The 19,292-nt window shown below is 32.5% G+C and overlaps 1 protein-coding gene across 1 annotated transcript in view; it reads left to right on the plus strand.

Moving 5' to 3' along the window:
• Nucleotides 1-19,292, plus strand: part of LOC106466578 (homer protein homolog 2-like) — a gene marked incomplete at its 5' end in the record, with an annotated part of 183,483 nt that overhangs the window by 22,557 nt on the left and 141,634 nt on the right. Inside the window, one exon of the mRNA XM_022394610.1 lies at nucleotides 15,695-15,826. Within this exon, the coding sequence (XP_022250318.1) occupies nucleotides 15,695-15,826 (132 nt within the window). The remainder of the gene's footprint in view (nucleotides 1-15,694; nucleotides 15,827-19,292) is intronic.

Raw genomic sequence — 19,292 nt, forward strand, 5'->3', positions numbered from 1 at the left:
AATATGACTGAAATTTTTCATTTTTTTTCTGAAAAGGTGGTGTCTATTTACTTGTGACCATGCTGTGTATATATACCATATACCTACAATATATCCTTACTGTATATGTAGTTTAGAAACAACACAATTTACGTTATTTTAAGCGGTTAAAGGTCTGTGAGAAATAAGAAAATTAAAACATTTGCTGAAGCGCCAGACTAAAAATAAAGTTAAAGCTCTTCGAATTAAAATGAATAACTAAAACTTTCCATAATTTTCGACGACGTCTTCGAGAGTTCTCTGTAATATGACAATGCCGAAAATATGAGCCGTTCATGTAAAAATTATATATATTGCTGTAATATAGATTGAATGACAGCTAATGTAATCTAGAATTCAAGAAGTTTTTATCGACATAATAGTTGTAATGCCATTTCATTATTATTGTAGTAATCTTATGTTTTGTTTTTGGTTTACTTCAACAGACTTGAACCTTGAAATTATCTTTTGCCAGGCGAATGCTCTATCAACTGAACATAAAGTTAACCCTAGTGACGCTTGCTAATGACACACATTTTAGCAACTTTAACCTCCATTTTCTTCTCTCTCACAAACAAAGCCTCCCTCACGGTATGTCCAAGAATTTAAAAACCGGGTTTCGATACCCGCAGTGTGAAGAGTAGAGATAGCACTTTGTACTTAACAAAAAATAACAACAACAATAAAACAAAAAAAGCTATGAAATTATTTTAGGAAAAATTAGATTAATCTATGAGACGTTGTTTTCCCCCCGTTTTATTAGCTATATTATGTTATATCGATACCTACTTGTCTTTATAAAAATATTTTTATTATTATACTTCTTTGTTTCCTTTTTATTAGCTACATTTTTGTGCACCAGCAATACCAAGCGTGGGCGCGCGCGTATACCCCATTCGATTTTATTACTCATCAGGATCTCTACCAACCTACTCTCAAATATAATTATATACCTAAAATAGCAAGCGTATCATCCGTTTTATATCTATATATACTAGTATCATTTCCAATATGATCATGTGAAGAACAATAACAATACATTTATAATACAATTGAAAAAAAAAGTATTGTAAAACAATCAAGTATTTGAAGAGGAGATATGTAAAAAATGCAAACAATTACTTATAGAATTGTATCCCCTAGAAAATCAATATTAAGAAGTAGATAAATTAAATAATGGCTCGGACAGATTGTATTCTCTAGAAAACCAATCTTAAGAAGTATGTAAATTAATGAAGGTATTTGACTATAAATACTACTAATTAACTTTATGCAAAATTGTTTTTATTATATTTCAGAATTTAGATTTAAACACATAATATATATATTTTTAATGTATAACTTAAATTTCATTATTTCCTTTTGATATCGTATCATTAGGTATTTTATTCCATATTTTCACTCCTACATAACTTATTGATTGTTGACTTACTGATTTTTTTAAACAGTAGTATATGGAAATTTGTGTTAATCCTTGTTTCATAACTATGCATTTTGTTATTTTTGAATAGGTTTAAAAATCTAAGTATATTAATTATTTTATCTTGTGCATAAAAATACCCAAACAGATATTTATTGATTTCGTAAATGTTTAATATTAATTTTATGGAAAACTGATGAACAGGATCTTTATAATTTAAACCTAAAATTATTTTTACAATTATTTTTGTAAGAGTAACAAGAGATTCAAGTTGTTTTCAAAAGAATTTCGACAAGAAATTCTTCCATATATTAAATGAGATATATAAAACTGTAATATGGCCTAATTAAACATTCCTTATTAACCTGGTATTTTACTTTGTTTATTACTCCTCTATATTTTGCCACAGTTGTTCTAACGTGTATAATATGTTCATGCCAATTTATCATCAATAAATATGCGCAAATACATCACTGTGGAGCATATATATATTTCATTATGATATCTAACTTTATTTTATTATATAAAAGAAAATTAGTTTTAACAAGATTCACATATAAATCATTATCAGTGAGGCAAAAATTTAACTTCTCAACAGATAAGTTAACTGTTTCTTGTAATTAATTTAAGAGCCACGAGAAACTCCTTTTATTAATAATTCTCCTGAATGCTTATAATCTACGTTCACTACTGAGGTTCTGTTTTGTAAATTACTATTCAACCAACTATATATTTTATCCCTAATACCCATATGATAATTTTTAAGTAATATATTACGATTAACACAATCAGATGCTTTAGATAAGTCTTAAAAACACTGATATAGTAAGGTTATCCTTCTCCATATTTTGAATAATGTGTTCATATACTGATTTTCAAATAACAGATCAATATATTTCTCAATAATGTCTCATATTCCTTTATGAATTAGTTTTTCTATTATTTTTGGGAAAAGATTCAACATTGCTGTTAGCCTGTGATTACTAATTTGATTTTTATCACCCTTTTTGTATATCAGTATAGTTTTGGCCCTTTTCAAAGATCCAGGAAATGTTTCACTTTGAATACTTAATTTCAATATGTATTGTGAGGGAACAACAATATGATGAATTATTTTTTTAACAACTTCTACTGAAATATTATCAAAACCAATTGTACTGGTATTCTTTAAATTGTTTACTATATAATAATTTCATTTGTAAATATTGGTGACACAAATATACAAAGTTTTGAAATTCATACTTCTTACTGGTGTGGTTAATTTCTTTCACCAACTGTTCAATGTCATTGACAAAGTAAGAATTAAATGCATTTGTTATAGTTAAAGTATCAATTATAATAGCGTTATTTACAACAAAGTTACGAATAGGTTGTTTTTCTGTTAATTTATTTAATAGAAGCTGAGGTACCCGTCCGATGTCCGGGTTATGAACTTAAAATAATGTGGGGGTGGATGCTATGATAAATAACGTAAAAATCATAACTTTCACACAATTTGTTTGTAACATAACATATTATTACAGTATTCGTTATCATCTCATCAAAAGTGTTGTATAAGCTTTAAGAACTCACTATGTGTATACTTAAAACATAGCATACACTATGCGATGGTCAGGGTGACTTTGTACGACGAGGTAGCGGCCAAATTTGTTTCGGTAGCAGTGCTTTCTGTTACCCGCTTGCAACACCCATCTATTAATGTCCTTCCACACTGTTTCGCTTTATTATTTAATTGACGGTAATTAGTCGCAGATGTGTTTTACGGGAAGAATTTGTAAGGTCACGGGTCAAAGTAGGAAGTGGGTATAACTCAAGAAACGGCTCCTCATATCAGTGGCTGTTGTCGTATCAACTTCATCAAAGTTTATGTATTATTGCAATAGCCGCAATTTGTTTCACTGCACTCCTCCATAGGGAGTGCTAGTGCACTCTGACATATATAAGACGTTTGTGTGTCCTTACCCACACTGTGTATATGTTGTATTATTGAAAATGTATTATGTGTGTGTTTTTATAGCAAAGCCACATCGTACTATCTGCTGTATCCACCAAGGGGAATCGAATCCTTGATTTAAGCGTTGTAGGTCCAAAGATATACCATTGTTTCAGCCGGGAAGAAAAAATTAATGTTTTTTTTTGTTTGTTTGGTGTAAGAACGAGGTGCTATCTATGAATGTAGTTAACGTTATTTTACGTCATAGATAATAAATGCTCGATAAAATCAATAATTGGGGTGAAGGGGTTGTGAACTCCCCATTAATATGTCACTTGTTCCAAACTATTATCCCAGAAAATTTGGTTGAGATTGGCCCAGTGGCCTAGGAGTAGTTAGATAAAAAACCAAAACAAATAGACACACAGATATTTGTGCTTTAAATATAGAGATCTTATTAATACAATACCATTTACTGTTAATATCATACTGATATAGAAGGATATTGTCATAATAATTTCTTTTATATTTCTAATTATAGTTGTTAATTTATTTCCATATATATATATATAGTATAATTAATTTTACCATTAGTGCTAACAGAAAGTTTGGCTTTATTAGCCAATTTATTTTTTGTAACATTATTTTTAATATTTATTCATCCATTGCTTACTCTTATTAATTCTAACTCCTGTTTTATGTACTACATTTCTTGTAATTTCAAATAAACATTGTTATAATGACTCCAATATTGTTTTTAAAATATTAATTTGTTTTATTTAAATCCTAGATTCCTTATAACATATCCCAATTTACAGCACTATATTAATTTTCTAATTTTTAATATTAAAATCTCTCACTATAATATATGAAGAATGATTCTTATTTAACATAATTAAAATGTTCACAAATGTGCCCATAAATATTTTCATATCACCTTCAGGTGGCCTGTACAGACAACCCAAGCAGTAGTTGTCAATTTGTTGGACTATAAATTCAGTATTTACATTCATTATTAAAAGCATTTCAAAACCATTAAAATAGATTTATTCTTTAATACAGACTACCATTCTACCACTTCTTCTGTTTCGCCTATTAAAAAAGGGAAATAAATTTCTGACATTATATCATAAATTTTAAGCCAACTTTTTACAAATACCAAACAATTAAAATCACAATGTATATATACTGTATTTCACAAACAATTTCTTCCATATTATTTTTAAACTTCTAGCATTTATATAATATGCTAAGAAACCAGAAAAGTCACTTATTTTTTGTTCAATTTCATCAATATCAATATAGTCTATTATTTCTGGATCTGTTTCTATGAAATTAAACCTATTTAACTGTTAATCATCACTGAAGATAAAATTACAACTAATAACATAATTTTCGTTTATAAAATACACTGTATTATATTCATGATTTCAGAAGTAGCTTATTTTAAATACAATTTAACCTATCTCAAAGTAATCAACCATTATACAAAGTTTTGTTTCCTTTTTATTAAAGTTGTAAAGTTATTGACTATGATCAAATATTAACTTACAATTTTTGAATATCATTTTCACTCCTTACAAGAATTATTTCCGATACAATATCTTGCCTTTTCTCACAAAATAGGATTTCTCGATTAGTACTGCTCTCTATCGGCGAAACTTTTCAACACTTGCCACTAGCCTTCCACCTCCTGCTTCTGCATATCCACATGTCAATTATTATGCAGCAGCTTTCTACCAATAGGAGCGCGACACAACCCCCCTATCGTAACCAGCTCCCTCTCCACATTTGCACTCGGTAATCGCTTCTTGATTGGCAGTAGTTCTGTACATACATGCTTGTTTTTGCTTTATACTAAAAGCCTTAGTTTTTCTTTACTATATTTTTGCTATTTCTTTATTTATAGGGGCCTTTTTGCTAGTGTGTTTTGGTTCCCATTGTGGCGAGTGCTATTTGACCAGGTATACTTTTTTTTTTAATCTGCACTGTCCATGCTGTGACCATGTTCGATGTCAATTACGTTGTCGATCTTCCTACTTGCAGACCTTATGTACAATTCCAGATGTCTCCGAGTGTTGGTTGTATGTCTCCATTCAATTGTCATCTATACCAAAACAATTACGCCACAAGATTAGGTTATACACACTGAAGAGATGGGTTTTTCCATAGGACCACTAGTAGTTCTCTCTTGTGGTATTTTGCTTTATAAAGATCTCCGTTTCAGACCATACACTCATGGACACACACATAAGTAAAGCAGATAGGGATTCCCACCTCTGATGCTCCACGGTGTTGAGACTCTTCCTACCATGGACCTGACATACAATTCCAGATGCTGCCAGGCGTTGATTGATCGACTCCATCGATGTGGTAGTTCTGCTTTTCAAAATAGGGTATCATGGTCACCTGTTGCACTGTCTCTGGTGATGTGGTCCTCCAGACTCTCCAACGTATTTTCCGTCCTTTCTTATAGTGGAATATGGGAGTTTTTACCACTTACCAGTTCCTAGCTCCTATATATGGTTCTTCCAGGCCGTGGTTGGAGGAGGACACCGGTTGTACATATGCTGTGTACAGCTACAACCAACACCAGATCTGTCCAGAATTGACATCCAGCAGACGGTAAAAAGAGGGACTGCAAACCTGGGGTGCATCTGTAGTCTAAAACCTGGTGGCATTGGGCATTTTCAAATACTTACATCCTCTCGCATTTCTCACCCAGTCTCTCCACGGGTGATATCTGGTGTAGTTCTTCTGACCAGTCTCGAAGTATTCAACGAGTGCAACTATGGAGAGGGCGCTGGTTACAATAGAGGTTGTGTCACGCTCCTATTGGTGGATAGCTGCTGCACACTCATTTACATGTGGATACCAGAAGCGGAGGTGAAAGGCTATTGGCAATCGTTGAAAATCTTCTCCGATAGAGGGCAGTACGAGTCGAGAAAAATCTGTTTTCAGTTTAGGAAAATGTTAAGATTCATTGATTCCTCCTTCCTTAAATTGATTCTACCATTCTTAAACCATAACAAATTTCTTAAAAAATTGGTGATAAATTTTCATTTATATAAATGCTATGTTATTTATTAACAATCTCCGAATCTTCTTGTTAATTTCCATTTTTTTCTTCTTACATTGGAGAAACCATTCTCGAAGGGATTTGCAGCTTTATCTTACAATTATGAGTGTTGGGTATTTTCTGAATTGATCTTTCCCCCCAACTTTGTGTTATACTTCTATATCGTTAAGTCCAAGTGAAATATCTAAAGCAGTAGTTATCTTCTTAACTATTATTTGTGTTTTCCCAAATTATTCCATGTACTACAAATATTTCATGATTTTGTTTGTTACTATATTGTTTAATTTCATCCAACCTACATGTGATGTTTGACATATCTATAGATAACAGCACTTTTTTCGATTTTTAATTTTTTGACCTCTATTTTTATATTCTGTTAATTCCTTAAGAATTAATTATACTTGGCTTAACATTTCATCACATGTTTAAGAATGAAAACTTCCACTTTCCGATAGTGATGCTTTCATTGTAGTGTCGTTTTTATTTTCCTTAAGTTGCAACAACAATGAATCTAAAGTAGGCTTATTCAAGTCTAAGTCACTGTCACTGATACTATTGACTGTCTTTGTATTGACATTTGTTGCATCTCCACTTAACATAACATAATATTTAGGGACAACAAGGGACCTATTGTTCCATCTCGGCTGTCCCCTCCTCTTAAACTAAACTATTAAATAAATATTTTTTTTAATCTTAAAGCCAGCCTTTATCATTCATGTAGTTATCAAGCTTTCTCTTAAACTCGCTTAAATTTACTGCCCCACAACATCCGCTGTCTTAGCTGAAAATGACTTGCCAAAATTTTTATTTGTAACTCCTAGTCCCCAAGATCTCTTTCTTTAATATCATTCCCATTCAAATTATGACAACCCACATGCATTTATTATAATTTGAACCCATCTGTCATTTATTTGCCAAACTCACTAAATGATCTAAATCCTTTTGTAAAGCAGTAGCATCCTCTTCACATCTAGCAACACCAAAGACCTTAATATCATCGGCAACTTTAAGTAACTTGTTGACCATTTCTTCATCTATGTCATTGATGTAAATAAAAAAAGCAAATATCCTAAGAATTTGCCCTGAGGTACCTCATTTGTGACATTAATCCAGTTTGACTGAATTTCATTTATAACAACCATTTGCTTTCCTTTATCCAGCTACTCTTCTATCCAATTAGGTAACTTATCCCACACCTAAAGAGATAATTTTTAGAAACCTTTTATGTTACACCTTGTCAAATGCTTTCTGAAAATCCACATACACCAAATATACACCTTTACCCTCATCTACATAAGCAGTAACCTTTTCAAGGAATGTAATAAGATTTGTAAAGCAAGATTTTCCCTTAGTGAAACCATGTTGACTAACCAATAAAATTTTAAGCTTTACTAAATGACTTTGCAAAGCATTTTTTATCAGACTTTCCAAACTTTTCCCACAACTGATGTAAGACTAGTAGGTCTATAGTTTTTTGGAAAACTTTTTTTCACTTCCATTGAAAATAGAAATGACATTGGTTAACTTCCAATTCTTTGGCACCCTCCCACTGATGTATCCAATCCTTAACATCCTTCTAAACTCTTGAGCATATATTATCTGGCCCATGAGCCTTATCGTTCTTTAAACTTCCGAATTTTTCTTAACAAGCGTAGAATTAATGGAATCATCTTGTTCGACCTTTTTTCCATCTATCAACTGTGCAAGATGAGGAATACTATTTAAATCTTCACTACTAAAAATTTAAGAAAAAGCAGAATTTAATAACCTGACTGTCTCATAATCATTAGAAACGAGCCTTCCTTTATTATCCTTCAGGGGTTCTACTCCCATCCTAACATTTTTTTACCCTTAATGTATTAAAATAAATCCTCACTGTTAATGTTTACATTTTCCACCAACCTTTTTTTTTTATGTCCTAACTTCATGTTTAGCCAACCTTCTTGATCATCTGTAATCTTCTAAATCTCTCATCATACCATTCTATTTAAACTTCTTAAATTTGTGATGCTTTTCTTTAATTTTATTTCTTATGCCCTTTGTGAGCCAACCTGGTTTTTTTTACTTGCAACCACCCTTTTCTTTCTATAAGAAATATGTTTATTTTGAATGTTTAAAAATTGTCCACATTTGATCAGTGTCTTCCTGGTAACTCAGCTGTTCAATTCACAACAAATAATTCTTGTCGCATCCCCTTAAAATTTGCTTTTGTAAAATTTGTAACCAAAATATCATTATTCCTGATCTATGTATGCAGCAAATCATCTAACCTAATACAGCAATGATCACTTGCATCAAGATGTTCCCCAATTTCCAACTTTTCAACAATTTCTATATTAGAAGTTAACAATAAATCTAAAATAACACTGTTTCTAGTAGGTTCCTTGACTAATTGGTGAAGAAAACCATATTGAACAATTTCCAAAAACCTTTCTCCCTCAGGATTTGACTCTAGCATTTCCCAATCTATATGCATGAAATTAAAATCGCCCATGATTATGACCTCATTAACAGCTGAAATCTTAATTTCACAGTAAAGTTTCTCACTAATTTCATCAGTATTATCTGGTTGGTCTGTAACAAATTCCCACTAAAACCCTTTCCCTATATATCCTCTAATAGAAACTCAAATGGATTCCATCTCCTTGCTATTATCTTTGATATTCTCAACTTCAACAGGGTGTAACTCACATTTTACATATAAAGCCACCCATCTTTAGTACTCTATCCCTACTTAATAACCTATAACTCTATATTTCAAAGCAATTTCTGTCATCAAAATTATCTACATTTAACCATGTTTCAGTTTTTCCCATTATATTAAAATCTTCCATTCCTACCAGTGTCCTAAAGTCATCTATTTTTATTTCTTCTAGTATTATAATAGTAATAATTAAGTCTATTATTATAACTACTGCTATACTCAGTTCCTATGCTAAACTTTTCTTGACATCTTATTCTTTTTGCATTTAGTTTTTCCTGGTCCTCACCACTATCTAGTCCTAGTTTAAATCTTCCCTTACATCTGATTTAATAGCCATTGCAAACAAGCCAGACATTACCCCTTTAAAATGTAATCCATCCATTTCAAAAAGCTCCCTTTTCCCATTGAACTGATCCCACAAGTTCAACCAGCCAATCTGTCCATTATTACATATTTACCTAAGCCTAACATTTAGCCCTAGAGACCTAATTATAATTTCATCCCCACATTTAATTCTCGGCAGTATCCCTGACACAGTTATGGTCTTTTTCTTTAAGTGCTTTTATCAACCCCTTGTACTTATTAATTAGCTCCTCTGACCTACCTTTCCATACATCATTAGCCCCTGAGTGCATAATAAAAACTACATCATTGCTAGCCCCCTTTATTATATCTCTTGCTCTGTCAGTTATATCCTCCATCTGTGCCCCTGGGTAGCATAATCTAATTATTTTCTCCCTGCTTACCTCACAGACTATCATATCCACATGTCTTGTCAAGGAATCACCTATAACTATAATCCCCTTAAGTTTATCATCCACATCCTTCTCTGACCATTTGGTTTTTCTTCCCTCCAATAGTTCCTTATCTGTACAAGCCAAGGGCTGAAATCCTGAAAGTCATTGTTAGCCGATGCATCCCTTACATGTAAAAGCTTAAGCTCCTCTTGAAATCCTGTTGCCATTTCCTACAGTCTACGCTCTTTCTATTGCCTCTACTTTAATTAGGATAGCCTCCAACTTATCTTCGAACCTACAAATTCTACATACAAATTGCACATCTTCACTAGTACTTAGCTTCCTTAAAAGTACATACCAATCCAGAGTTCCTAAATAAAACCCACTTGTTGCACCCAACACACCTAACAACCTGTGAACGCTTAACTCCTACACTATATTTGTATTTGTAGCCTGGAAATATATACAGTACTCTAATACTTGCATCTACTTAGTTTGGAAAATTTACAAAAAGCTTCTTTTTGAATCCAACTCAGTAAAAATTATAAACTTCAGATCATTTATCACATCACTTACATTACGAACATCTTTACATGACGTGCATTTGTTACAAGCTTCATTCGATGCCATTTTTCAATCAATGTTTTTAAAGTATGACAACCCCATAATCGCTACTTAAACTTTGATTTATCTTTAACTGTTTGGCAAATCCTGACATATAATTATGAATAGTTATACTTTTATCTTTTTTCTATAAACAGGAAAAGTATTATATGGAAACTTCTTCGGCTTCGATGTAAAACTTCTCTGTATACGGTGCTATCCTTACCTACCTTTTTGATTGTTTTTTAAACATCATATTTGATTACGCATTGCACGATAGTATTTAAATCACTGGCTTCTCAGTGCATTTGTATCATGCCATTTTTATGGTAAGACGATGTTTTATAGATGTTCATGTGAATCTTTTTAAGTTTGTGGGGCTATTGCTCAACGTTATTGATTAATATTTTTTTCGTATTTGTTACCAAACAGCATGTTTCAGTTTGACAGCAACTGGAGCTTTATTTGTTTATCTTATCTTGAGGTAAGCATGATTTCCCCTTTTGCCCCCCTCCCCCGGATGGCTCAGTGATAAGTCTGAGATATTGTAACACTAAAATTTGGGTTTCGATACTAGCGATGGGCACAGCCCAGATATTCTATTGCGTAACTTTGTGCTTAATAAACAAAAAAAAAAAAAACATGATTCCTTTTAGAATAAATACATTGTTAGGAAACATAGCTGTAAGATTGGTGGTGTTCTGTAACATGTTACTTACAACAAATCGAAGAAGGCAATTACATCGTGTTCAATACTAGGCTTCCTGGGTTGAAGTATGCTAACACTTCAATTAAACGCTATTTTTTAGTTGTTAGGTAAATTGCAAGTGATGTATAGTGCCAAAACTGGCAACGCGTATTGTTATTTTTTATGTTAACTAGTATGGTAAAACGTCACAATAAGCGTAATGGTTAGATGGCCCGGAGTGTGAATCCGACGGTTCATGGTTAATGTTCCCCCTGCGCAAAAAACGTGTTCCGCACATTGGGGCTGCAGGGGCTATATAAGAGAGTAACTATCAAATTTTACTGGTCGGTCAGAAGAAAATTAAGTGATGGTTGCGCTGTTGATTATAGTACCTTCCCTGAAGTCTACCTATCAGTTCAAAATAACGGAAGTTTATGCGCAGATAGTCCTTGTGTAGTTTTACGCAAAAATTCTAGAACAAACAAAACTAATATTGTTTTAAAATTCTTTATATTTACCCGCGTCACTTTTCACGTTTAGTTCATTGCTTAAAGCTGAATCAAGTATGCAAATAATTAATAACTTCTATAAAACACAGACTTTCAGTGTTTAACATTTCAGCTATATTCTGTAATGGTCATGTTTAAATTGTTTCAAACATTCGTGTTTCTCACAGTACAAAGTACACCAGTGAACTGCAAATTGATGTAAGTGTATATAAACCTTCAACTAGCATCAAAAATCATTTTTAAGCTATTGGTAAAAAGTAAAACATATGAACTACCTAGAAGTTCAAAAGTATAACTAAGAAAATAATTTATTCATTGTTACGTTCAATTTTTTAACGTACTATTTTTTCTGTTCATTTTGAATTTGTCTTCGTACTAATATTTATTTAATGATATGTATTTTTATATAGAAATCTAAACAACACACACAATATTTTTTTTTCTTTGTCAGTAGATTGTGGAACAATTTTAATAAAGCTCAGTATTTTTGTACTCTTACGTCAACTCTGACACTGCGCATGCTCTAGTAAACATGTCGGAAATTACTGTTTAATACCAGAATGGTTGATATATAAATATAAAAATATCGATATTTTTAGTAAGCATCCAATTTAGGCTTAAGGCTGAAATACTGGGCTTTGAAGTTAAAAATTATAAACCTTACGTCACATTAGTTATTAAGTATATATTAGTAAATATATATATATATATATATGCACATTTTGATTCTACATTGAACTTTGGCTTATCACATGTTTGCATTCACGTTAGTATTTCATCTACACTGTTGTTTACATTTTCAAGTCCTCTACACCAGATTTGAGTAAATGCAGTGGAATTAAATATTTAGGGTATTTCTTGTAGGTGATAATTTTATAGAGCAACGCTTTATTTAGAAAAATTTTCGTAAATATAGATTACGTCTTATCACAATAATAGTGATACACTTGATATCGTGTTTGTAACTTACTGCTTCTAAGATACGTGTGACACTGTTTCTGTGTTAGTACTATAAGGACCTTCTGGTCAATTTCTGTTTTGTAAGTTCATTATGAGTCAGTTAACTTTCATTATAATAGCGCCTCCCAGTGGTTTAACGATAAGTCTGAAGGCTTACAAAGCCAAACACCGGGTTTTTAAAATCGTGGTGGGCAAAACACAGATAGCCCAATGTGTTATGTTTGATAACAAAACAAACAAACATTACGAAGTTATGGATCAAGAGAGGAAAGGCGAAATACGACCCATTTCGAGCTGTTTGTTTCAAAATTCTGTTAACATTTGTTAGCCAAACTAATGCTTGTTATTTCGTTGTTGATTCCTTTTTTTAAAACAAATATTAAATACGCTTCTTCATAGATGGCACCACCATAAGCATTACTTTAACGGTGGTGGAATGGCAGTTTTTATTATTATTTTTTTCATGACACCAAATCTGGTTCTTCAATAGCAATATTATTAACGTGGTTGTTGTTGTCCTTTTGTAGATTTTCCCCTTTCGAACAACCTGTGTAAGTTTTCGTGTGTTATATTCTGCATTATTTCTCACTGTTAACGTGTAATGGTCGTTAACTTCAGTAATTCATAATAAATATGACCCTTTACGCCATGCCCCGTGGCAACTGGAGTTTTTCTTCCGTTTTTATTAATTATTTCATTTCTGATTACCGAGGATTTTCTACCGAGTGCCATAGTTTGGCGATTATTATTCCCATACTGCCTCGGAGCATACTGTATATAAATTTAAAAAGATGACCATGGGGTATAACGATGCCACGGGGCATGACGTTAGCGTCTGTAATCTAATATCTCCATTAAGAGACACGAAATGTATTTACTTGATTTGCAAAATATTTTATAAATTTTCTTGATGTTGTAGTACTTTCAGGTAAACAGCTTTCCTCACAATTGTCACAATTGTGTAACGGAAGGATCTTAATTTGATTAAACAACCGAGTTTTAATTTGTGGGAAATAAATATAATATACACATGATGTAATGTGTAGAGTAGTCATTTTTATAATATTTCAAGTCGTTTTTTAATGCTTGTAAATAAAACAAAACATTTGGTACTGACTCAACAGTTTAATTGTAAAAAGTTTGTTACTTTGTTTGAAGTTAAACACAAAGCTACACCGTGGGCTATCTGTGCTCTGCCCAACTCTGGTAACGAATCCCGGTTTCTAGCTTTAGAAATCAGCAGAAATACCATTGTGCCACTGGGGGGGGGGGGGTTGTAAAAAGATCCTTCAGAAATTTTAGGACGACAAGTTGATGTGGAACACATAAACTTAAGAACCACTTAGTGATATTTTGGACATAATTTTAAAGCCATCTATATAAGAAGCAGAGAGTTACAAAGATGATAGAACTTTTGTTGAAAAATTACCGAAACAAACAGAACCTCATCACAGTTTAACGACTATGGATGTAGTATTACCGTATACTGCTATCGATCAGGATAAAAGCACAAAATTTTTAAATAACGTAAAAAAAGTATATAATTCACATTTGAGATAAGTGATAAAACTTTACCCTTTCGGGATGTTTTAGTTAAAGTTAGAGAGAGAATTGATTACAAATATTTATTATAAACCTACCCATTCATATAGATATTTATATTTTTTATCCATCACCTAATACAAGTTAAATATACCAATATGTTTAGCTCAAAAGATTTATACCTTAGTTTCAGAAGATAAAGTTAGAGAAGTAAGACTCAAAGAATTATGAAAAAATCTTCAAAGAGTATTATTATTGAGATAGAGTAATTTAAAGGGACTCAACACCATAAAATTAATTCTAAGGGTGAAAATAAAAATATAAGGACAGAGGAAAAAAACTGTTATTCATCTTTTATGCACGTATGATCAATATATGTATCAGTTTTTATATTAAATGTATTCATAAACAACTGGAGGAGGTGGTAGAAGAAAACCTACATTCACATTCAAGTTATAGACAAAGATGACTTGAAGTAGGCTTCAGTGGCACAAATTGTGTAATTTCGCGCCTGTCAACTCTAGTTAATGGATTTATGCTAACACTGGAGTTCGTTTTCCGATTAATAAATCTACAACTTGTACATGAACGCATTATGTTTTTATTATATTGGCTAGCTAAATACTTGAATTTTACTAAACAGTTGGCCGATGAAATAGACTTAACATTCAATTCGCCAATCACGATCATTTTAACAATCTTTATACTTACAAAAGTCAATTTAGAGAAAGAAAACCACTGCAGCTGAGGTAAAATGTGGCAGAGGTTGTCAGTTATTACTTTGAATTGTGACGTACGTAGAATAATAAAACCAGCTGCTGCTGGGCTGAATGATCAAACCCGAAGGGGCTGTTACTAATAATAACATATATTTCTCCACTGTATTTGATGTACAGATAATAACAGTTGTGTATAGGCACGTTATTTTATTGGAAAAAGTAAAAAAAAAATCAATACAGAAGAATTGATATCAATGTAAGGTCAAGCTAAAGCAACTTATTTGTAGTGTCGATAGTTGTTAGACATAAATACACCATTTAGAGTAATAAAGATAAATGTGAATCCCGATCTATTATTAGATTGTGGAATTTCCCGGAACCTCCATAACTCACTGGCGTGTGGTAAATCGAATAACAGATTGGTTTTCACGTTTATCTTTAGTATTTTAAACAGCTTTTTGGCCGAATATTTCACAGGAATAAATTAGTAGCTTCAGTGCTACATATTCTTGAAAACTATATAGAGAGAGATTGAGAGCTTCATTGTAGAAAGTAAACCCTATGATTCACAGTCTTGCACTTTAAAAATGGGCCATGCCTGGCCTAGGTTACTACGCTGTTGAATATTTTTGTTGCATTTGTTTTAACTGTGAGGTGTGGCATGGATCCAAGTTTTATTAAATATTATTTTATGTAGTTTAGATACAATTATCAAAACGCAGTTAATAAAAGTAATCTGAAAGTTCATGTGATTGTTAGAATTCTGTTGTGTTTATTTTCAGGCTGTGGTGAATAGCACAGTGGCCTGTAACATGACTTTCACGAAGACGTCCCAGAAGTTTGGCCAGTGGTCTGATGCTAAAACTGGAACAGTTTACGGCTTGGGTTTTTCTTCTGAAGCCGACTTAAACAAGGTAATAGATTTTCCTCTGTGTAAAGCCCCTTCTTCCGATCTGTTTTTTTTTATCAATCCGTTTTTCTGTCTGATATTTTTTTGAATATTTCTTAAAAATTAAAACATGCTGTATTAATCTTAAGTGCTAACAAGTATAAACCCATTACGAAATGTCTGTTAGCTAAATAGCAGTTAATTTAAATGTATCATTTAAAAATACAATTATTTCTTGAGAATTTGAGAGAGAAAACTAAAAAGTTGTAGAGAACTTTATACATAAAAAGAAGGAACGGTATATCCAAGTTATGGAAACTTAACATTTCCTCGGATTTCCGTACAGTATACTAAAACAAATTGCTTATTTTTCTAAAAACATTGAAAATGCGTGTGTTGTAATGTTCCAACACGTCCTTTAGGTTCTTATGTAAAACTCATGCTCACAATACGCAAAGTATTTTATAAGGTCGATTTTCATATGCTAATGCAGTGGCGTGTGAACCGTAAATGCTGAGAGTCGCCACTGGCACCATGTTTGGCGTAAATATATTTGGTTCATGGCGAATTCCGGATCATTCAACAGCGTGTGTTAAATGTCACCAGTGTAGACTTATGATTGGATGATTTTTTGTAACAACCCTTTCTAAAGAAAGATATAGCAAGATTGTTAAAAGATTATTCAAAGAAGTAGAACCAAAGGATACATCATTTCGAAGAAAGGATCCTACATCGATTTTCATAGAAAGAAAAATAACTTTCGATACGGAGCTTTTAGGACAGCAGTGAGCTCCTAAACTACACACCAAGTCAGACCTGAGCAGCAACTTATCAACCAAATGAAGGTTTTGGTTAAAGAACTGAACTGTATAGCTGTTTTAGTAGACACTAGTTTACAAGCTTTTAGGCACATCTCGAAATCAACGCTATTTTCGTGAGAAAAATGTCCCAAACAATTCCATTTAGTCACATACATTTTATATTTCTCGATGCAGCTTTAAAGAACGTATTTTTATGCTTTTTAATCTTCTTTAACGTAATTTTCAATTAATTGTATAAGTACAATGAATAAGTCTGTGAAAATGTGGTCAAGTTTTATGGTTTTATTGCTGCAATCCATGATGAAGGAAGTAGTTTTAATGGAAAAGAATGGTTTTTCTTATAAAGTGCGATTAAACCTCGGTATTTACACAAGTAATGTTCTCATTCTTTGTAATTCAATGTTTAGTGTTTTGCAAAAATTTCTATATTTCATTGGAAAACAACTGATGTAAAATATTGGCCTTTGCCATCGTTTCATCTATCTATATATATAAAAGCACAAACATCTGTCTGTATGTTTTTCTGTCCGTCACCTAACTACTGTTACGTCGCTGGGCCAACCTCAACCAAACTTTGTGGGATGATAGTTTGGAACAAGATGCATGTTAATGAGGGTTTACAACCCTTCCACCCCCCATTATTGCTGTTATTGAGCATTTATTATCTTTGACGTAAGTTAACTCATTTATATATGGCGCCACGTTCTCACACCAAAAATAGATTAAATTTTCTATAGCATAACATGCACACACTGTGGAGAGACGGCACACAAACGTCTTATATATCTCAGAGAGTGCATTAGCACTCTCAATGGATGAATGTAATGAAAAAAGATGGCCGCCACTGTTGCAATAATACATAAATAAACTCGGCTGAAGTTTCTACTCCAACAGCCACCATAAGGCTGATATGAAGAGCCGTTTTTCGAGTTTTACCCACTTCCACCAGTGACATTTCAACTTCGGCCCATAAGACACTTCTGTGGCCAATGACTGTCAATTAATTAATCACGTGAAACACTGTGGAAGGACATATATATATTAACCTAAATTACTACCACGATTGGATGAATGGAACTGATAACAGAAAGCACCCTTACCGCCATCACTTTGACGCTACCTCTTCCTACAAAGTCACGTGACTATGGCACAGTGTATACCATGTTTTAAGTATATACATACTGTGTTCTAAAAGCTTATACAAAATTTTTGGTGAGATAATAATGAATACTGTAATAGTATGCTATAAATAAATTATGTGAAAGCTAGGATTTTTGTTTTATTTGCCATAGCATCCACCTCTACATTTTATTAAGTTCATAACCCGGATAAGAAGGGTACCTCAGCTTGTTCGTTCTGATACACGTAGTTTGAAGTTGCTGATGTTTTGTCCATGTTATTTTAATAATGCTATTGTTAATAATAATGTAAAATATGATCTTGAAATTAAAGTTGATAGAGATAGCACTTACCTATTTTCAGTTGATTTATAAAATGTTCGCACTGTTCCGTAAAATAACTATTATTTTGGGTGGTGCTGATTTGCTAGAAACAGTATTTAAATAATTAGCTGGTTATTAAAAATAATATGAATCTTATAAATCCATCCATGGTCGACATTTTAAAAAAGCATTGAGAGACCCAAGTAATTGTTATATTATCTTACTTTCTTCTTATTGTTTCTCACGCCAATATTTTAAGGATCACGGAAAAATAGCTATGCTAGACTGGCCAATCACGTCAGAGTCCACATTCCCCCTAAAACAATATAGACTTTTCTACATCTGTCTGGCAAACAATTTATGGTACTACTTACGATTTTTGTTCGACAATTAACAATCGGGACACAATAGAACTTACTGTGTTTTCCTTCCTGCAATATACTGTAGCAACTGCACATTATTTATTAGAGCTTGAAAATAGCTGCGAACTGTGATTGGTATCTGTGAAGGGCGGGGAACGTTTTATACTCCATACAAGAAAACTCACTGCTATGATAATGTTAATCACCCTGAACTTTTGTCGTTGTTTTCTTTCGTAATTATTACGCTACTTCTTGTCCAATCCCCTGCTGTTAGGCCTAAGGCTGGGCGAGTTTTATTGAATCATGTCTGTTTCTGTATCTATGGCTGCATCATAAGTTATTTCAAAGGTCGTTCATAAAGGCCTACAGGACTAGTAACACCTTGGGCATAATAAAGTTCCATGACTGAAAATTGCTTTTTCTATGACTATGTTAAATACAACATAATTTACGTTTTGTGTTACTCAACAGATTTGCAAAATATATTTTCATTCCCTCTCCTTAACATATATACACGTGAACCAATTTTATTCCTCTTATTCTACGTAATAAGTTAATATTGTTGGTATCTACTTGTTTTTTTAATTTCTGGTATAAATACTTTCCGAGAAACTTCAGCGATATAAGTCCTTTCTTGATTAACCCAGTTTATTCTTCCTCGATACAAACGTTTAATACACAGTCAGTACGTCGCTCGTCACTGTAAACTTAACAACTTTTATAACACACACTATAAATCACAGTGATTCACACACTTTACTTACGGGGCATACTATTTGTGTGACTCAATCATCTATCTGCCGCTGGCTTTCTTTGCCAGGCTTATCTATACTAAAAAAGAGGGCGTCTAGATCACACTCGAGCTG

The sequence above is a fragment of the Limulus polyphemus genome, unplaced genomic scaffold (genome assembly GCF_000517525.1).
Source record: "Limulus polyphemus unplaced genomic scaffold, Limulus_polyphemus-2.1.2 Scaffold2308, whole genome shotgun sequence".
NCBI lineage: Eukaryota > Metazoa > Arthropoda > Merostomata > Xiphosura > Limulidae > Limulus > Limulus polyphemus.